This window comes from Maylandia zebra, linkage group LG18 (genome assembly GCF_041146795.1).
Source record: "Maylandia zebra isolate NMK-2024a linkage group LG18, Mzebra_GT3a, whole genome shotgun sequence".
Classification (NCBI taxonomy): Eukaryota; Metazoa; Chordata; class Actinopteri; order Cichliformes; family Cichlidae; genus Maylandia; species Maylandia zebra.
The window spans coordinates 23,679,207-23,695,792 of record NC_135184.1 but is presented as its reverse complement, the minus strand read 5'-3'; the positions used below and the strand labels follow the sequence as shown (position 1 = coordinate 23,695,792).

General features: G+C 41.5%; 1 protein-coding gene across 3 annotated transcripts in view; it reads right to left on the bottom strand.

The window, feature by feature from the left end:
* Positions 1-4,672: 4,672 nt before the first annotated feature.
* kcnn1a (potassium intermediate/small conductance calcium-activated channel, subfamily N, member 1a) overlaps positions 4,673-16,586 on the bottom strand; it is a 67,034-nt gene continuing 55,120 nt past the window's right edge. For all 3 annotated transcript variants that reach the window (XM_004542387.2, XM_076876397.1, XM_076876398.1), the window contains exons 7-9: positions 15,428-15,555; positions 12,514-12,583; positions 4,673-9,364 (exon numbers count right to left, since the gene is read on the bottom strand). In XM_004542387.2, the coding sequence (XP_004542444.2) occupies positions 9,059-9,364; positions 12,514-12,583; positions 15,428-15,555 (504 nt within the window). In that variant the 3' untranslated portion in view covers positions 4,673-9,058. The remainder of the gene's footprint in view (positions 9,365-12,513; positions 12,584-15,427; positions 15,556-16,586) is intronic.

Sequence of the window (16,586 nt, the reverse complement as noted above, 5' to 3'; positions counted from 1 at the left end):
ACTATCAGCAACAGGAGTTTGTCCATGAGATTTCACTTTTCTTTTTAGAGTTGAGAAAGTGTTTGATAAGCGACCCATATTATCAATTACATCTCGTATCTTGCATTGGTATAATACTGCTTTATCATCCCATCATTTATGAATTATTCATTCTCATCTCAGCTGTGACTTTGTGTTAGACTGGGAGCTGGGTATTTGGCACTAGAGGGCAGCAGGCTCCCATGCTTCTCCTGCTCTGAGTTTGGTTTGTCTCTTTATCCCATTTAATGTGGCTATCTTTCCCAGTTACCTTTTCAGTGTTGCACTGAGTGTATTCAGACGTGGCCCTGTGAATAATGGCTACAATCTGCGTTTTAAGATTAGTCATGTCCTCTGAGCTAAATTCATAAAATACATTTAGTTGTAGATGAAACTGCAGGCTTTGATGATGACGTCTCTAAAGTGTTACTGGAACACTTCCCATAAGCGATGACATTGTGATACATGTCTTTTTATGTATCATTTAACCCTCCACAGCTGATTCCAGGAATCATTCCTGCTGTATAGCGTGGCATCACTCGGTGCCAGCGATTGTTCCAAAACAGATTTTCATGTAGAGAAAGCTCGGGGCAAGGACATCTGTAGTCCACCACCCCTCCCCACCTACAGAAAACACGCACGCACACACAAAGCAGTACTCATATCCTATACAGTACAATGATCTTATAATTTGAACAACTCTATCAAGTGCATAGGGAGTTGGTGGACCTCCGGTAGCCCTGGGCGTTGGGCTAAACCTCATTTGGGATTACCATAGTTGTCCACTGCTGCAACACAGGCACCTACTCAACTGCATATAATGTGGAGGACAATGCAAAAGCATGTTTAAATATATTATTATATGAGGTAATACTGCTAGCTTAGTACAGTGCCTCTCGGTTTGGAAACTGAAAAAGGTACATGCCTCACACTCAGGCAGAATTTTACTGATCTAAATATAAGCATAATGGCATCACCATCATCAAATGGTACAAAATTGAATATTTTTCAACTTCCACTTTATGATTTTTTTTTAAACTAAGTGCTTAATTCTATGACAACCTAAATACCTGCTTGGTCTTTGCTGTCAAGAGAGCAGGTAGCAAAGGTTTAATGAGTCAGCTGTTTGATATGAATAACCTGTCATTACCGGCCACACCATTACCACTGGCTTTGCTGATTATTTACTGATGTAAATAAAGGAAATATAGTGAAGAGTGAGTCCTTGTGAGGTGTGATGTAGTGTCAGTGTGTCAGCTTAGATTGGAAATAACAGTGTCGATCATCATGGTTTCATAAACAACATTTATTGTGCCCATCTCGGTTGTGGGCCAGTACCCCATCATATATATATATATAAAAAAAAAACACCCAGCACGCCCCTGCGGGCGGTTTATCCTTCAAGCTCGGGTCCTCTACCAGAGGCCTGGGAGCTTGAGGGCCCTGCGCAGTATCTTAGCTGTTCCCAGGACTGCGCTCTTCTGGACAGAGATCTCCGATGTTATTCCCGGGATCTGCTGGAGCCACTCGCCTAGCTTGGGAGTCACCGCACCTAGTGCTCCGATTACCACGGGGACCACCGTTACCTTCACCCTCCACATCCTCTCGAGCTCTTCTCTGAGCCCTTGGTATTTCTCCAGCTTCTCGTGTTCCTTCTTCCTGATATTGCTGTCATTGGGAACCGCTACATCGATCACTACGGCCGTCTTCTTCTGTTTGTCTACCACCACTATGTCCGGTTGGTTAGCCACCACCATTTTGTCCGTCTGTATCTGGAAGTCCCACAGGATCTTAGCTCGGTCATTCTCCACCACCCTTGGGGGCATCTCCCATTTTGACCTCGGGACTTCTAGGTTATACTCGGCACAGATGTTCCTGTACACTATGCCGGCCACTTGGTTATGGCGTTCCATGTATGCCTTGCCTGCTAGCATCTTGCACCCTGCTGTTATGTGCTGGATTGTCTCTGGGGCATCTTTACACAGCCTGCACCTGGGGTCTTGCCTGGTGTGATAGACCCCAGCCTCTATGGATCTTGTACTCAGAGCTTGTTCTTGTGCTGCCATGATTAGTGCCTCTGTGCTGTCTTTCAGTCCAGCTTTGTCCAGCCACTGGTAGGATTTCTGGATATCAGCCACCTCCTCTATCTGCCGGTGGTACATACCGTGCAGGGGCCTGTCCTTCCATGATGGTTCCTCGTCTCCCTCCTCTTTCTTGGGTTTCTGCTGCCTGAGGTATTCACTGAGCACTCGGTCAGTTGGGGCCATCTTCCCAATGTATTCTTGGATGTTCCTTGTCTCATCCTGGACTGTGGTGCTGACACTCACCAGTCCCCGGCCCCCTTCCTTCCGCTTAGCGTACAGCCTCAGGGTGCTGGACTTGGGGTGAAACCCTCCATGCATGGTCAGGAGCTTTCTTGTCTTTATGTCAGTGGCTTCTATCTCCTCCTTTGGCCAGCCTATTACCCCAGCAGGGTACCTGATCACGGGCAGGGCGTATGTGTTGATGGCCCGGATCTTGTTCTTACCATTCAGCTGACTCCTCAGGACTTGCCTGACCCTCTGCAGGTACTTGGTGGTTGCAGCCTTTCTAGCGGCCTCTTCATGGTTCCCATTTGCCTGCGGGATCCCCAGGTACTTGTAACTGTCCTCTATGTCTGCAATGTTGCCTTCTGGTAGTTCAATCCCCTCAGTTCTGACTACCTTCCCTCTCTTTGTTACCATCCGACTACACTTCTCCAGTCCGAACGACATTCCAATGTCATTGCTGTATAGCCTGGTAGTGTGGATCAGTGAATCGATGAATCGGTGAGATCAGTGAGATCATATATATATATATATATATATATATATATATATATATATATATATATATATATATATATATATATATATATATATATATATATATATATATATAAAACTGTATTTACCCACTGATGGAGCTAGCCCCCCAATTTGAGAGCCACTTATGTACATGAGCAAAAATTTACAGATGAGGCATCAATGAATCATGTTAGCTGACTCTGTGTTAAGTTGATAGGGAAACTAGGCCTACACAGAAACAAGAACAATACTGTATGTGTGCCAATCTGAGTTTTTAGCCTTGGCTGAAATGATCCTTTCAAGTGGAAAACATCCAGCTAGCCAAGCATGTGTGAGTGTGAACATACACATACGCAATATATAGTGCATGTACACTTTCACAGTTGAAGTCCTAGCATATGGTTTGAGAGTTTTGAAAAGAGCTGCCGCCTTCTTTCACTGCTAAATGAAGCAGAGAAGCAATGGCAGCTTCCAGCAAGCAGCCTCATTTGCAGCCGTTCATTCTGTTCGGATCTCAGCAGATGAGGAGATACAGATAGAGCTAAAAAGACAGAAAGAGAAATGATGGATGCTGAAATAAGTGACACTCAAAAAAACATTTGGTGGAATGAAAAGGCCCTTCACACCCACTCTCCACCACTACACCAAAACCAAAATCAATACTCTCTCTGATTTCCCCGAGTGTATGCCAAACCACATTAGTTGAAAGCTATATGCAGGGCATTAAGCATAATGCAGCTCCTAGCTGCTCGTTCCTGAGAAAAGTCAGCCTTGTAATAAATTTAATAACTTAATAAAAACACTTCCCCATGTCTTCTGCAAGTTTTCCCCATAGGATCTTTTCAAACTGTGCTCTTCAGGATCCTATATGCTGATTCTTCTTCCCCCTGTAATTCCAAACTCCAAGGGTGATCTTCAGTCCTCTGCAACATGACTCCATCTCCTATTTCCTCACTGTTTGGCTGAGCTTCAGTACCCTCTAGGGGAGATTGCTGGTAATTTAATGCCACTATTCTTGCTTTTCACACTTCAGCACAAGGATAAGCTGAGTGAATTAAATGTGTTTATTAAGACAGATTGTTAGAGAAGGAAAGGATGGCCATGCGGCATAATTTGTGTGCACCTTTCACAATTTCTGCCTCTCTTTCCTACTTGGGTTTCCACCGTAAAGCGAGATTTAGTTCTATGAGAGCGCATTCAATGTCACATATGATTGTTATCACTTTAGAGGATAAAAACAATATTTTAATTACTTTGTACTAATTGGATTGTTGAGGAGCTGTTCCCTGTGTTTCCACGGTTGCATGTCTTTGGGGTTGTGTAGCAACAACAACAGGGTGACTGACTCTGCCACTTTTGCGGGATATCGGTCTGCTGCCAAGTCCCTGCAGATTTTACTGTAATTAACCAGCCAGAGCCTTGTTTGTGCATGTGGACATGAATAGTAGCTTGTTATTTGAACATTAATGGCTGTGTACGAGTGTGTGTGTTGTGCACAGCTCACAGTTCACCTTGGAACAGCGCCCCAGCAGCTGCGTGTCCTCTGGAGTGCTGTTTATATCAATACTTCCTCCTGTAATCATGTTTTAGGACGGCCCATGCCTCAGTTTCACAGGACGAAATGTGTGATGTTTGCGTCTGTCAACACATTTGCCAACCCACCTTTCAAGTGTCACATTTTACTTTGGGCTTCTGCCATTTTCCTTCCCTCTTGGCATGGGAAAGTTTCAGATTGGAGTACGCAAATGAAACGGGAAGTAAAGCATTAGGAAGATTATTCAAAACGGAATTTTCAAATCCCAGCGGAAGAAAAAGAAAGAATAACGGTCATAGATGAAGATAGTCTTTAATGTTGACCTTGGTGTCTCTCCTTGTTAGGACAAAGGTTCACCTGCAAAATGAAGGAACAATGAACAGTATACAGAGAACATGTTAAACCCATTTGCCATCCATTAAAAGTTGATTTATTCCAGTGCTACTACGTACATTATGCATCATGTGGCAGTGTACACAGAACAATGATTTGGTTACATTTTTTCAGTTTTTTGGGGAGTGGGGGGTTCACTCTGTACTCAGCAGAAGTGTGTTCTGATGCCTGCTCTATGACGAAAGCCTACTTATAATAAAAGTCCGGGATGTGTTAATCATTTTGTCTTATCTACCATTATCAGAGCAACATCATGAATGTCCCTCACTTCACTATGAAATACTGTGTATGTGTTTCATCTTCTAGAAAAGGATCAGTTCAGTAAATATTAGAATGGTGTTTAGGCTGGTCTTTGTGATGGGATACAAAGAAAACCAATTACAACAGAGTAAGGAACAGCAGATCCTGGATTAAATTTCCTATCTGCAAATGTAAAACAATAAAAGGTCTTTTGGGGGTTTCTTTTGTAACTGCCAGAATTTCAATCCCCTCGTGTAATTTCTAGGCATTTTTTTTTCTACATACCTATGACATGCTGGCAGCCACCTACCTTTACCTTTTCAGCTTTGTCCTGTTTAAATGGTGACATCTACAATGAGGTCATATTAACAGGACACCCAATCTTGCTGTTCATAACCTTCCTGTCAGTGAATGAGCAAAGTCTTTGCTTTTTTTCGTGCCACCCGATGAAGTCCTTAACACCAGCATTGTTATGTCTCTCTGGGGAAGAGACTCCAGCATCTGTGATCCTTTCTGTTGTAACTACACACCAAGTACAAAATGGGACATGACCTGGGTTTCCATTGCTTCTTCCTCCCTTGCAGTTTTTTTTGTTTGGGGTTTTCTTTTTTTTTGGAACCACTTCAATGTCTTTTCTGCAGGCCATCTGTCAAGCCTACTTTTGTATGAGGGACTGATATTCTTAATAATGACAGATGAAAAACGTGAGGGCGTACCAGATGTAATGACAAGGTGGAAACCTTAGATAGAAACAGGCAGGTAAGGCTGTAATCAAGCAGATAGGCTTAGCCATCCTGACTAATTGGATGATACTGATTGAAACAGAGACTGCAAAAGCATGATAGATCTCTTTATAGGCTACTATTAGGGAGAAGTGTAGCACTCTGAGATAGGAAAGGCTAAAGGTGGGGGCAGTAAAGAGTCATGCTTCATCAACTCAAGTTGAAAGGGAAAAAGCTAATATTCATGCTCGATTAAGTTGCACTTGTAGCAAACTGAATACATTCTTAAAAGAAGTGCTCTCTGGTCAATCCAGAGCCTGTGAGATAGCGAACCTGTTTGTTCTCTCACAGGGTTGGACCTAGACTCAGTTAAGCCTAAAGCAGCTTGGAAATAATTAAGACCATGGAAATTATAATGATCCTACACCTGTCCATTTGCTTAAGGGACCACAAATATGAGATTTAGCACTAGCGTTCTTTTGGGACTCAATCTACTGTTTAAATCATCCTAGCCTGCTAACCTGATGACCTCCTGTTCTGTTCTAATGTGCTCTGGGAAAATCCTAAATATTTGTCTTCAAATTAAACTTTGCAAGTCATCACAGCACTAGAATATGCCAGTGCATGCTTTCATAGATGTTTCCCCCTCACTTCTTATCCATCACTGTACCACTCAAATAACCAAAGCAAAGGCCTCAAAGAACAGTTCAATGTTATACTTTACTACTGAGAGCTGTCCACTTAGGCTACAGGTCTGTACAGTAAATATAAAGCTAGTATTAGAAACCAGTTAGCTTATGCTCCTGATGAGTCAATTGAAGCCACAGACTGAAAGTGACAAAACTCAGAAGCTCTGACAGACATGCCCAATTTTACAGTAGAAGCAAAATCTTTACAATGGATTTGGTACCTATAGCCAATTTCCCAGTTTATAACAACTGTTCAGAATAATTTTGACTTAATTAGACTTTATTTGTAATAAAGCTTGAACTATAATTAAGGGTCTGAGTATTTTGTCTTGCTCTTGTCATACTAAAAGATATTTTAAGAAACTGGCTGTTCAGTTTCTTTGATAAGTACATTTTAAGTCTGTTTTTCACTAGTCAAAGTTTGTGTTGTGCTCAATATAACAGAGAACTCCTGATGCATCTTTTTCTAAACTTTCCCAGTCAGTGCTAGCATTACAAACCATGAGTCACTGCAGCTCTCTGAGAAAAAAAACCCCTCACAAAAAAGCCCCCAGTGCATCCAGTACAATCTACATAATGGAAATAGTGACACAATATGGTAGCGATAGCTTAAGAGGAGCTAGAGCTAGCTTATATCTCGGGTTGTTTTGATTCTGGCTGGACTCAGGAATGTAAGTAGTTAATGTGAATTTGTGTTTATTACTTAAATTCCTCCGCATGTATATGACAACATACTCAAAAATTAATCTTGCAGTCTCCCACCAGGTAAGCCAATCTAAAGCTAATTTTATATTTAAAGTACAGACATGAGGGGCAGTGATAACATACTAGACTACAAGACAGCATATAAGTTTAATCGTTTTTTCTTTTTTTTTAACTGTAAAACTATGGTTTATTTACTTTGAGATCAGTTCACTGTTTTGTAACCCGAAAAGTTTCTTCAGCATTTTTTGTATTTTTGAGGATTTTTTTTGGAAATACTGATTTTTTTTAAAAAAATCTCTCTTCATATTTTAAACAGGATCAACTTGCTGCAATTCTCTAGGTTCTGAAACTCTAAAAAAACACAGGTATCCTCGCAAAATAAAAAATTGGGAGAAAACAAAATTAAAAAATATAATACAAAAGAAAAGCAACCAACAAACCAAAGGTAATCTAATGAAACCAAGCGTATAAATAACCAGAGCCATCTGGGTGTGATCCATAACTACTTCTGGACAGAACCATGCAAAAGAGCTGGGTTAGTTACTCAGTTTGACCAGTGATGTGTTTGTGCCTGTATCCCAGCAGACCTCAAGCCATGCAATTTTCTGAAGACCACAGGAAGTTCTAATTAGTGGTAGTGAGAAAGGTAGACTACTACATATTTCATATTTGTTGTGTATGAGTGTGCAGCATTGAGCTTAAAGTGAACTTGTTCTCTGAAACACACAAATATGCTCTCAATCTGTCTCGCCACGGGTTTCTCGCTGTACTTCTCCATTTGTCGCTGTGTTAGAAATAGAAAAACCGGTTTTCAAAACATTTAGAGTTGCGGTGTAATGGAGGCAATGTTATGCATGTTAGACATTTTCTTTAAAGTTTTGGAGAGGAATGTATCTGAAAAAGGAATGCAATGTTGTATTTAGACTGTTAACATCGTAAAAAAGCTCTGAAATTAGTAATTAAATAACCCTCTACTATTTATACATTCAGGCACTGAAAAATCACATGTCAATATGTAACTAAAAAAGATAGTCGCTCTCATTTTTTTCCTTGGTAAGAACAAGGAAGCTGATACCTTGAAGTTGGCAATAGTGATCATTTTTCCTACCCAGTAGTAACGCCATATGCATCCCCATTGCTATTTATTTGTGTAACAGTTTCTCCTCCCCTTTAAGTGCATTTTCAATCACTGACCTGAAGTCAGAGCTTTTGTAGCCTCTCCTAAAGCTTTCACCCTAAACTATGGGAAAGAATCCATGACACTAGTCATTTGAAAGGGAAGTCCAATGGTTTGTCTTGTTCTCCTCACCGGACAAACAGGTAGACGGACAGATGGGTGGACAGATGTCCTCCATGGCCTCAGAGGGCCAGCAGGTGAGCCAAGGCCCTCAGCTCCACAGACCAACTTCCCCCCTTGTTGTTAAGGACTCTCCGGTGTGATAGCCAGCTCTCACCTCAGCAACCCTGAACTCAGTCTTTTTCTTTTTCTTTTTAACTATACAAGGGCTTTTACAAAAAAAGCTAACTTGGACAGCCATACAATGGCTAAAACATAAACCATATCTCTACTTTATCTCAGTTTGTAATTTTTTTTCTATTTTTCTTTTTTGGATGCATTTGTTTTTTCTTGATTTAAGTCTTTGCTTGCTTTTCTTTGTTCTTTTCGAGTAGCTCTAATCAGGCCTGTGCTGAGAGGCTCAGTCACAGAGAAACTGGTTTTCTGGATTTTTTTTTTTTTCATTAGGTGGAGAGGAAGGAATGAGTGGGAGGGAAAGGACAAGGATCAGGTCACGGACCAAGATGTGGGTTCATTATTAGTCCAGACATGGACTTGCCAGCAGATATGAGACAGAATTGGATGGGACAGAATGAGGCGACACGTTGGTTTGGGAAAGGTAGGGCTCAAAGGTGATTACAGAAGATTTGTCAAGGTTATCCGCTATCAGAGGAGGTGTGTGGTGCTGTGGAGGGAGAGCGCCGCCTACGGGCGGTGGAAGTCCAGGATCGCTCGGAGCGTTCGGAACGCTCAGAGGCTAGCGAAGCGGGTCGAAAGCGGTGAACAAAGCCGTCCAGGAAGTCCTGCTGCTGCTGGGTTATGGCTTGCGAGATGAGGCAGGGCAGTGCCTGCAGGCTGCCCGTCACTGAGTCCAGCTTGTCCTCCAATGTGCCGATGCGCTTATCCAGCTCCTCACTGCGTTCCTGCAGCTCCGACACCAGGTCATACATCACATTCTGGGTCTAATGAAGGAGAGAAAGTAAATGTGTTTTGGGACAAGAAGGAACAGGAGGACAGAGACAGGAGGGACAAGGGAGGAAGAGGCAAGATAGAAACATTAAGAAGCTGTTTCACAACTTGTTGCAACAACTAAAATTAAGAGATGATATACAGTAGGACACATATAGTGATTAAGGAAAAAAAAACCTTAATGTAACAGTAATAATAAATTCCATGAGTAGACAACTACAGTAAATATATTACAGCAGAGGAGGAAATAATTTAAAGGAAGCAGTAGGAAGGGGAGCTGTAAAGTTTCAGCAAGTCAGCATAGATTTTATCTTCCCATAGATTTTACAACCAACTTCTCCAATCCATTTATAGCTCCTGAAGGTCTTTAATCCTTTATGTGTTTGCTTGACACAACTCATTTATATAATGAAAAGCATCTCTAGTATTTAGGTACTTATTGCTTAACAGTTCATGCAGTTCTGGCCAGCTCAGCATGAGGCATCTGCAAGTAATTATTGCATCTCAACTAAGCAGTTTTCGATATTGCAAAATTAATCACACATTATATACAACATATTGCATTCTTCAACATCACAGAGCATTTTATAAGATTTGCAATTTAACAGTCATCTGCAGAGATTACAAAATACTCATGTAGGGTCTCCAGGCATGTGTGCCCCTCAGAAATCAAATCTAAAATCCAGATGTGAAAGGTTTATATCTCTATGGGGTTTGAAAATAAAGCTGAGCCACTGTAGGGTGTATGCAGATTGATCTGACCATTGAGCACAGTAAGGCGCAAGTAAACACACATTAAAGCGATTGGCCTTGGAACCTTTTAAAATACACACTGGAGTGCAAATGCCATCCACATCAAATGAAGTCAATGCAGCCATGCACCTCCCTTTGAACCCCCTCTCAGCTCTGGTGCCTCAGCTGACATCTGTACAGCCAGACAGAAGCTACTGAAGCATTTCTGTATTCAGCCTCTTATGGACAGATGCTGTTTACAGTGTGTCATCAGGTTCAGGTTCTTCAAACTGAGTAGTCTCGCATTAGGGTTCATTCTCCAAAGAGTTAGCTTGGCCAAGATCACTTTTTAAGGCAGTGCAGGTGCCGTTTGATTTGATGTGATGCGTAGATGTAGAATTTAAAATGGTATGATAATGTCAAACATGAAATTTGAAAAGGAGTTAACAATGGAGACCTAATAAATAAAAGAAATAAATATCAATTATATTATTTATCTGAGGCCATGGTTCTCAGCCGGAAAAGGGTGGAGTGCCCACTCCGGGTCGGGGATGAGTTCCTGCCCCAAGTGGAGGAGTTCAAGTATCTCGGGGTCTTGTTCGCGAGTGATGGGAGAAGGGAGCTGGAGATCGACAGACGGATTGGGGCTGCGGCTGCAGTAATGCGGACGCTGCACCGGTCAGTCGTGGTGAAGAGGGAGCTGAGTGTAAAAGCGAAGCTCTCAATTTACCGGTCGATCTACGTCCCTACCCTCACCTATGGCCACGAGCTGTGGGTAGTGACCGAAAGAACGAGATCGCGGATACAAGCGGCGGAAATGAGCTTCCTCCGAAGGGTGGCTGGCCTCTCCCTTAGAGATAGGGTGAGAAGTTCGGCCATCCGGGAGGGGCTTAGAGTAGAGCAGCTGCTGCTCCACATCGAAAGGAGCCAGCTGAGGTGGTTCGGGCATCTGGCAAGGATGCCCCCTGGGCGCCTCCTGGGCGAGGTGTTCCAGGCATGTCCCACCGGGAGGAGGCCCCGGGGCAGACCCAGGACACGCTGGAGAGATTATATCTCTCGGCTGGCCTGGGAACGCCTTGGTATTCCCCCGGACAAGCTGGAGGAGGTGGCTGGGGAGAGGGAGGTCTGGACCTCTTTGCTTAGGCTGCTACCCCCGCGACCCGACCTCGGATAAGCGGATGAAGATGGATGGATGGATGGATGGATATTATTTATTGTGTACAATAACTTTACCACTTTAATGATTTCTATAGGAGCTTAATTTGCCAAAAAACAGAGAAAATAGTCCATGAAATAAAGTTAGAATTGATTCTGACTGATTGTATTTTCATCTTCTCCCGCAAACTATAGATAACATAACAGTAAAAGTTTTAAAAGTTATATTTAAGAATGAAACTGATGACCTGTACTGAATGACGTAATGTTTGACATTTGTATTAGCCCTCAAAAACTATTAAGTATTAGATTAAAAAGAGCACTCCTCTCAAATGTTGAAGCCTGAACAACTAAAGCTGCACATATTGTCTACCTGGGATATTGCATCTTGGGCCAAGCATTTTAACCAGTTGCCTAAAACCCTGCTTTTCAACCACATAATCACATCAGTAATTTCTATCCACCATTTGCTCTTCCTTTCATATGCAGTAGAATTAGCAAGTAGTCCAGCAATGTTTGCTCAAGTTATTTGTTTACATTTGGGTCTCATATAAAAAGTTGCTATTATCTCCTCCTCTGAAGCCTGGTTGTACTCAATGTGTTTTTGCCTGAAGTAATATAAAAAGTTAGTTGTTTCCACCTTTAGTCTGAAAGGTTTTCTTGCATATTTTGCAAAGTAGTGAGCTTTGCTGCTAGTTGTTGAAGTAGCTTCCTTTTTGTTACCAAATCATCATCAGAGGATGATACACGCTCTTGCTCTCAGACATGCCAGGCTTGTCTCGTTATTCTGTGTGCTGGGGAATGTAAACACAGGCCTTGGATATAGTAATAATGATATGGTACTTTTTTATTATGTATTTGCGGATGATATGATATGGCACAACCCTATTTTCCTAGGGTTTTTTTGCTGACTATTCAAAAAAAAGAAAAAAAAGAATGTACAACTTGATGCAGTCCCAGGATTGGCTCACCTATCAGCTTTATGCGGTAAGCTAAAGATGCTACAATTTTTAAGTGCACGGGGAGAACACTGAAAATATCCTAGGACAAAACCTTGGGGTTCCCTGTAGTTTATGTCCTTGGAAAGAGCCTGCTTAGGCCCTTCCTGAGAAGAATATCTCCATATAATAGAAGAATATACATTCAGTCAGTTTAAATAAAGACAGAATAGCAACGCCAAGTTAAAATCATCACAGCACAAATTATATCGAAACCTTCAAAAGATTAAGTTAGATTTTTAACTTGGAAAACTTACCTTTGCCAGGTCCACCAAGGTGTTAGCCTGATCATTGAGTTTCCTTTGCTCCATCTTAACACTGCGCAGTCTGAGTGGGCGCACAAGGAGGTGTGAACATGAAAAACAGGGAAGGAGAATGTGGACAAAAGGAAAGAGATGACAGCAAGGAAGAGAGGAGAGCAGAGTGAAGAAGGGGAAGGAGGGTAGTTTGAAGGAGTAGAGCACAGAGAGACAGGTTTTTGAGGGGCAGAGAGGGCCAATAGAAAAGAAAGGAGGAGGAGGAGGAACAACAAATGTTTTATCAGGACACTTCTTTCACTGATGACATTGAAAAGAAAGTAAGACATGCATTGTAAATATTTTCTTTATGTATTTATATTTATACACATATATGGAAGTGTATGCATATAAATATATATTTAAGGCATTCCTGGTCTTGGTCAATACAATACCAACCAAAACATGCAAAATTACAGAAGCATACTACACTCATTTAAAAAAAAATAGACTGTTTGTCATGTTTAAGCTAGCTCTTTTTTGTTATAACAAGATCTTTTTTTCACAACGTTACAGTCCTTTAAGAAGCAGGTGGCAGCAAGTATTTTTGTTGTAATGAGAAATGATGCTAATAGTGAGAGATGATCTTGTTACAAGCCAAAAAAAGAATCAGTTTTTGAAAAAGTGGGAAAAGGAGCTCAATACGTGAAAGAAACGTATTATTAGGAGTTAAAAATGCCCCTGTGAGCAAGAATGCAATATGCTTCCATACAAGAAAATCCCAAAACCTGTTTGAAATCAAAACATTCCCATCTCTTTCCAAAACTAAGACATTGAAAAAAGGAAAAAGATGGCATGCCCTTTGTCAGTGCTACACACAGCTCAGTGGTAGGACTTCAGATATACACACTGGTCATTCAGTAAGCGTGCAGTGACTATGACTGACTTTGTGCACAATGAAACGAGTTGGGTGTTTTCAGTGCTGGATATTGTGAGTGTGTGTGTGTGTGTGTGTGTGTGTGTGTGTGTGTGTGTGTGTGTGTGTGTGTGTGTGTGTGTGTGTGTGTGAGAGAGAGAGTGCATATGTGCATGAGCTGATGTGTGTATGTGTGGATGCCACAGATAAAGGATGAAACTTGCCAGAAATAAACTGCCTAATGACACTGCTGAACATACGGCAACATCGACATTTCAAACATTTTAAATGAAATGCTGCACGATGATACATTGGACATGTTTTGTGATGCCTTCAACAAAGCGCCTCCTTATCTCTAATCAAATACATTATGGCTCTGTAAGAACTGTTAACGCTGATGTGCATAATATGCCATTGTTAGCAGTGGCATCACACAGCCATCATCTGAATGTGCGAGGGGAAGAATTTCCCTGTTCGGCAAATTATGAGACAGGATGACATTCAAGGGCATTTATTCATGTGCAAATCAGTATATCAGAGCAGAGTGAGACTGCTCGCTTACGGCTCTATCTCTGTGGGAAACTGCTCCAGCTCGTATGTGTCTGTTTGCCCGGCTTTGTCATCCCTTATGGCTGTCGAAGAATTGGGACTATTTGAGGTAAAAGCTCTACTTATTAGCGTAACACATTTTGAGTACAATTTTGTTCTACAAAACCCCAATGTACATGTTGCGTTGTGCCTTTTGTGCCATCCTATTGATGTCATGTACAAGGCCTTGTTGTTTGATCTCATATTAGAAAGGGAAAAAACAGCATAAATCAAGACTAAATCAACAGCAAGCATTTGATCCACATTAGAACTACAGGATAGAACACTGTGCTTATTTATGTCATCACAAAACCTTCAGGAGTGTAGGATGAGTTCTGTTGATGCAGGTTAATATAGCCCCAGAGCAGCTATATTAATCATGGGCAACAATATACACTACATCATCAATGATTATGAACTGCTGGCCAAGCCAACAAAGCTCCAAGCTCATTCTGCGCAAGATGCTTTTTCTTTCACACGTTCTCTCCAGACAGCCCTCCACTATCGACAATGTGGATGCTTTTCGTTCATTCAAGTCAGGGGGGAAATGGGAGGGAGAGGGAAGTAAATGGAACACTGAAGTAAAGAAAAAAAAAACACACACAACCGAAAACAGCAATTCAGCATCCATCCTTTTTTTCTTCTTCTTCTTCTTTTTTTTTTTAGCAACAAGTAAACTTTTTTTTTTTTTTACATGCATGTCGAACGCAGACATGGAGAGAGGAGGAGCAGGATGTTGAAGAAACAGTAGGAAGAGGATACATAGAAGACTCAACTTACTTCTGAGCTCTGCGGTGATAGAGCAAAACAAAGACAGAACACAGTACAGATTTTTAACCCCACAACATTCACGAAACGAGCGAAAACCATTACACTTCTCACTGTAAGCACAGGGTAAAAAGAGGGTCGCGGGGAGAGGGGGGCAAGGGAGGGGAACAGGAAGGACCATTACACTAGATTGCAGAGTGTTTGTGCGTATGTGTGTGTGTGTGTGTGTGCGTGAGTGTACGTGTGTGCGCGCGCACGCTCTGTATGTGTCCATCTGTGAGAGCTTACATATGTGTATGACAATCAAAGGAAATGGTCTTCAAGGAGAGGACATTGTGGGAAAACAGCATTGTTGATACTATCAGATATACACAACTATGTGGTATTATAGCTGATAACGCTGCCTAACAACAAATAACATTAAAGAATGAACCCAAAGGGACTATTTTCTTTTACAGCTAATCAGTAAGAATTACATTATCTCAGATTAACAGTTCAAATGATAATACAGCCTAAATATGTTAACCACAAGTAGCATTAAAGATTGAGCATCATTAGTTCTGGTTTTAGGCCATGCTGAAAGTCTCCTTGGTAGTTTGTGGTGAACGTCTCTGTCATATTTAGATTAGATTATGCAAAACACACAAGGTGCAGTGAACTTACTGGTGAATGGCTTGGAGAAACTTGCGCTGGTGTTTCCGCACCTTGGCGTGATCTATCTTCTTGACCAATTTTGTGTGTTTGTAAATGAGCCATGTTTCCCTGAGTACATTGGCAGCTGTGTTCTTTACCTATGAAACAAGGGCGAGAAACTTATATAACATAGAGTAGTTTGAACTGCTCTGACAGATTACAGACTGAAGCACCCATCTGTGTGTATTATTATGATTAACAATAATTTCAAAAAGTGGTTACACACAGAAAAATAAAACAATAAAAAAGGTTAAGTTAGAATTACATGTGCCAAAAACTCATTGTATTTGACTCCATACACACACTCACCAGCCATTTCATTAGTTGCACCTAGCTAATACTGGTTTTGGATTTGTGAGAGCCAATTCCTCATGACATCACACAGTTACTGTAGATTTATCAGCTGCACATCCATGACATAAATCTCCCATTCAACCACATCACAAAGTTGCCCTGTTGGACTGAAACTTCTTGTCATTTCAAGAAACGATCTGAGCTTTGCGACATGGGGCTTTATCCTGTTGGAAGCTGCCATTGGAAGCTGGGTACACTGTGGTGTTAAGGGTTGGACAGGTGGTGTTTAAAGGGCGTTCAGCTGGTACTAAGTGCGTTTAAGCACCTATAGTTCATTTACTCTGGTCCAAATCAGTTTATGAATTTGTAAGCTTGTAGCTTTCCCCGTGGTTTGGTTTGTTTACACAGAGTAAAGTCCAAGAGAACCAAAATGCATCACTGCAAACTACGTGAGAGTGTTCAGTCTGCTTGAATGGATCCATGCGTTCATGGTGTTTATGCCATATTCTGACCCTACCATCTGAATGTTGCAGCAGAAACTGAGACTCATCAGACCAGGCAATGTTTTTCCAATCTTCTGTTGTCAAGTTTTGGTTAGTCCATTGTCGCACCCGGCCGGATTCTCTGCTGCTATAGCCCATCCGCTTCAAGGTATGGCATATTGTGCATTCAGAGGAGCTCTTCTGCATACATTTCAGTTTAATTTTATTTATATAAAGCCAATTCCCGACAAAAATTGCCTCAAAGTTTCTTATAATGTAAGGGAAAGACCTTAAAATATTAGAAAGCTATCCCAAACAACCCCCTGTCAACAGTTGGAAGGAAAAACTCCCTT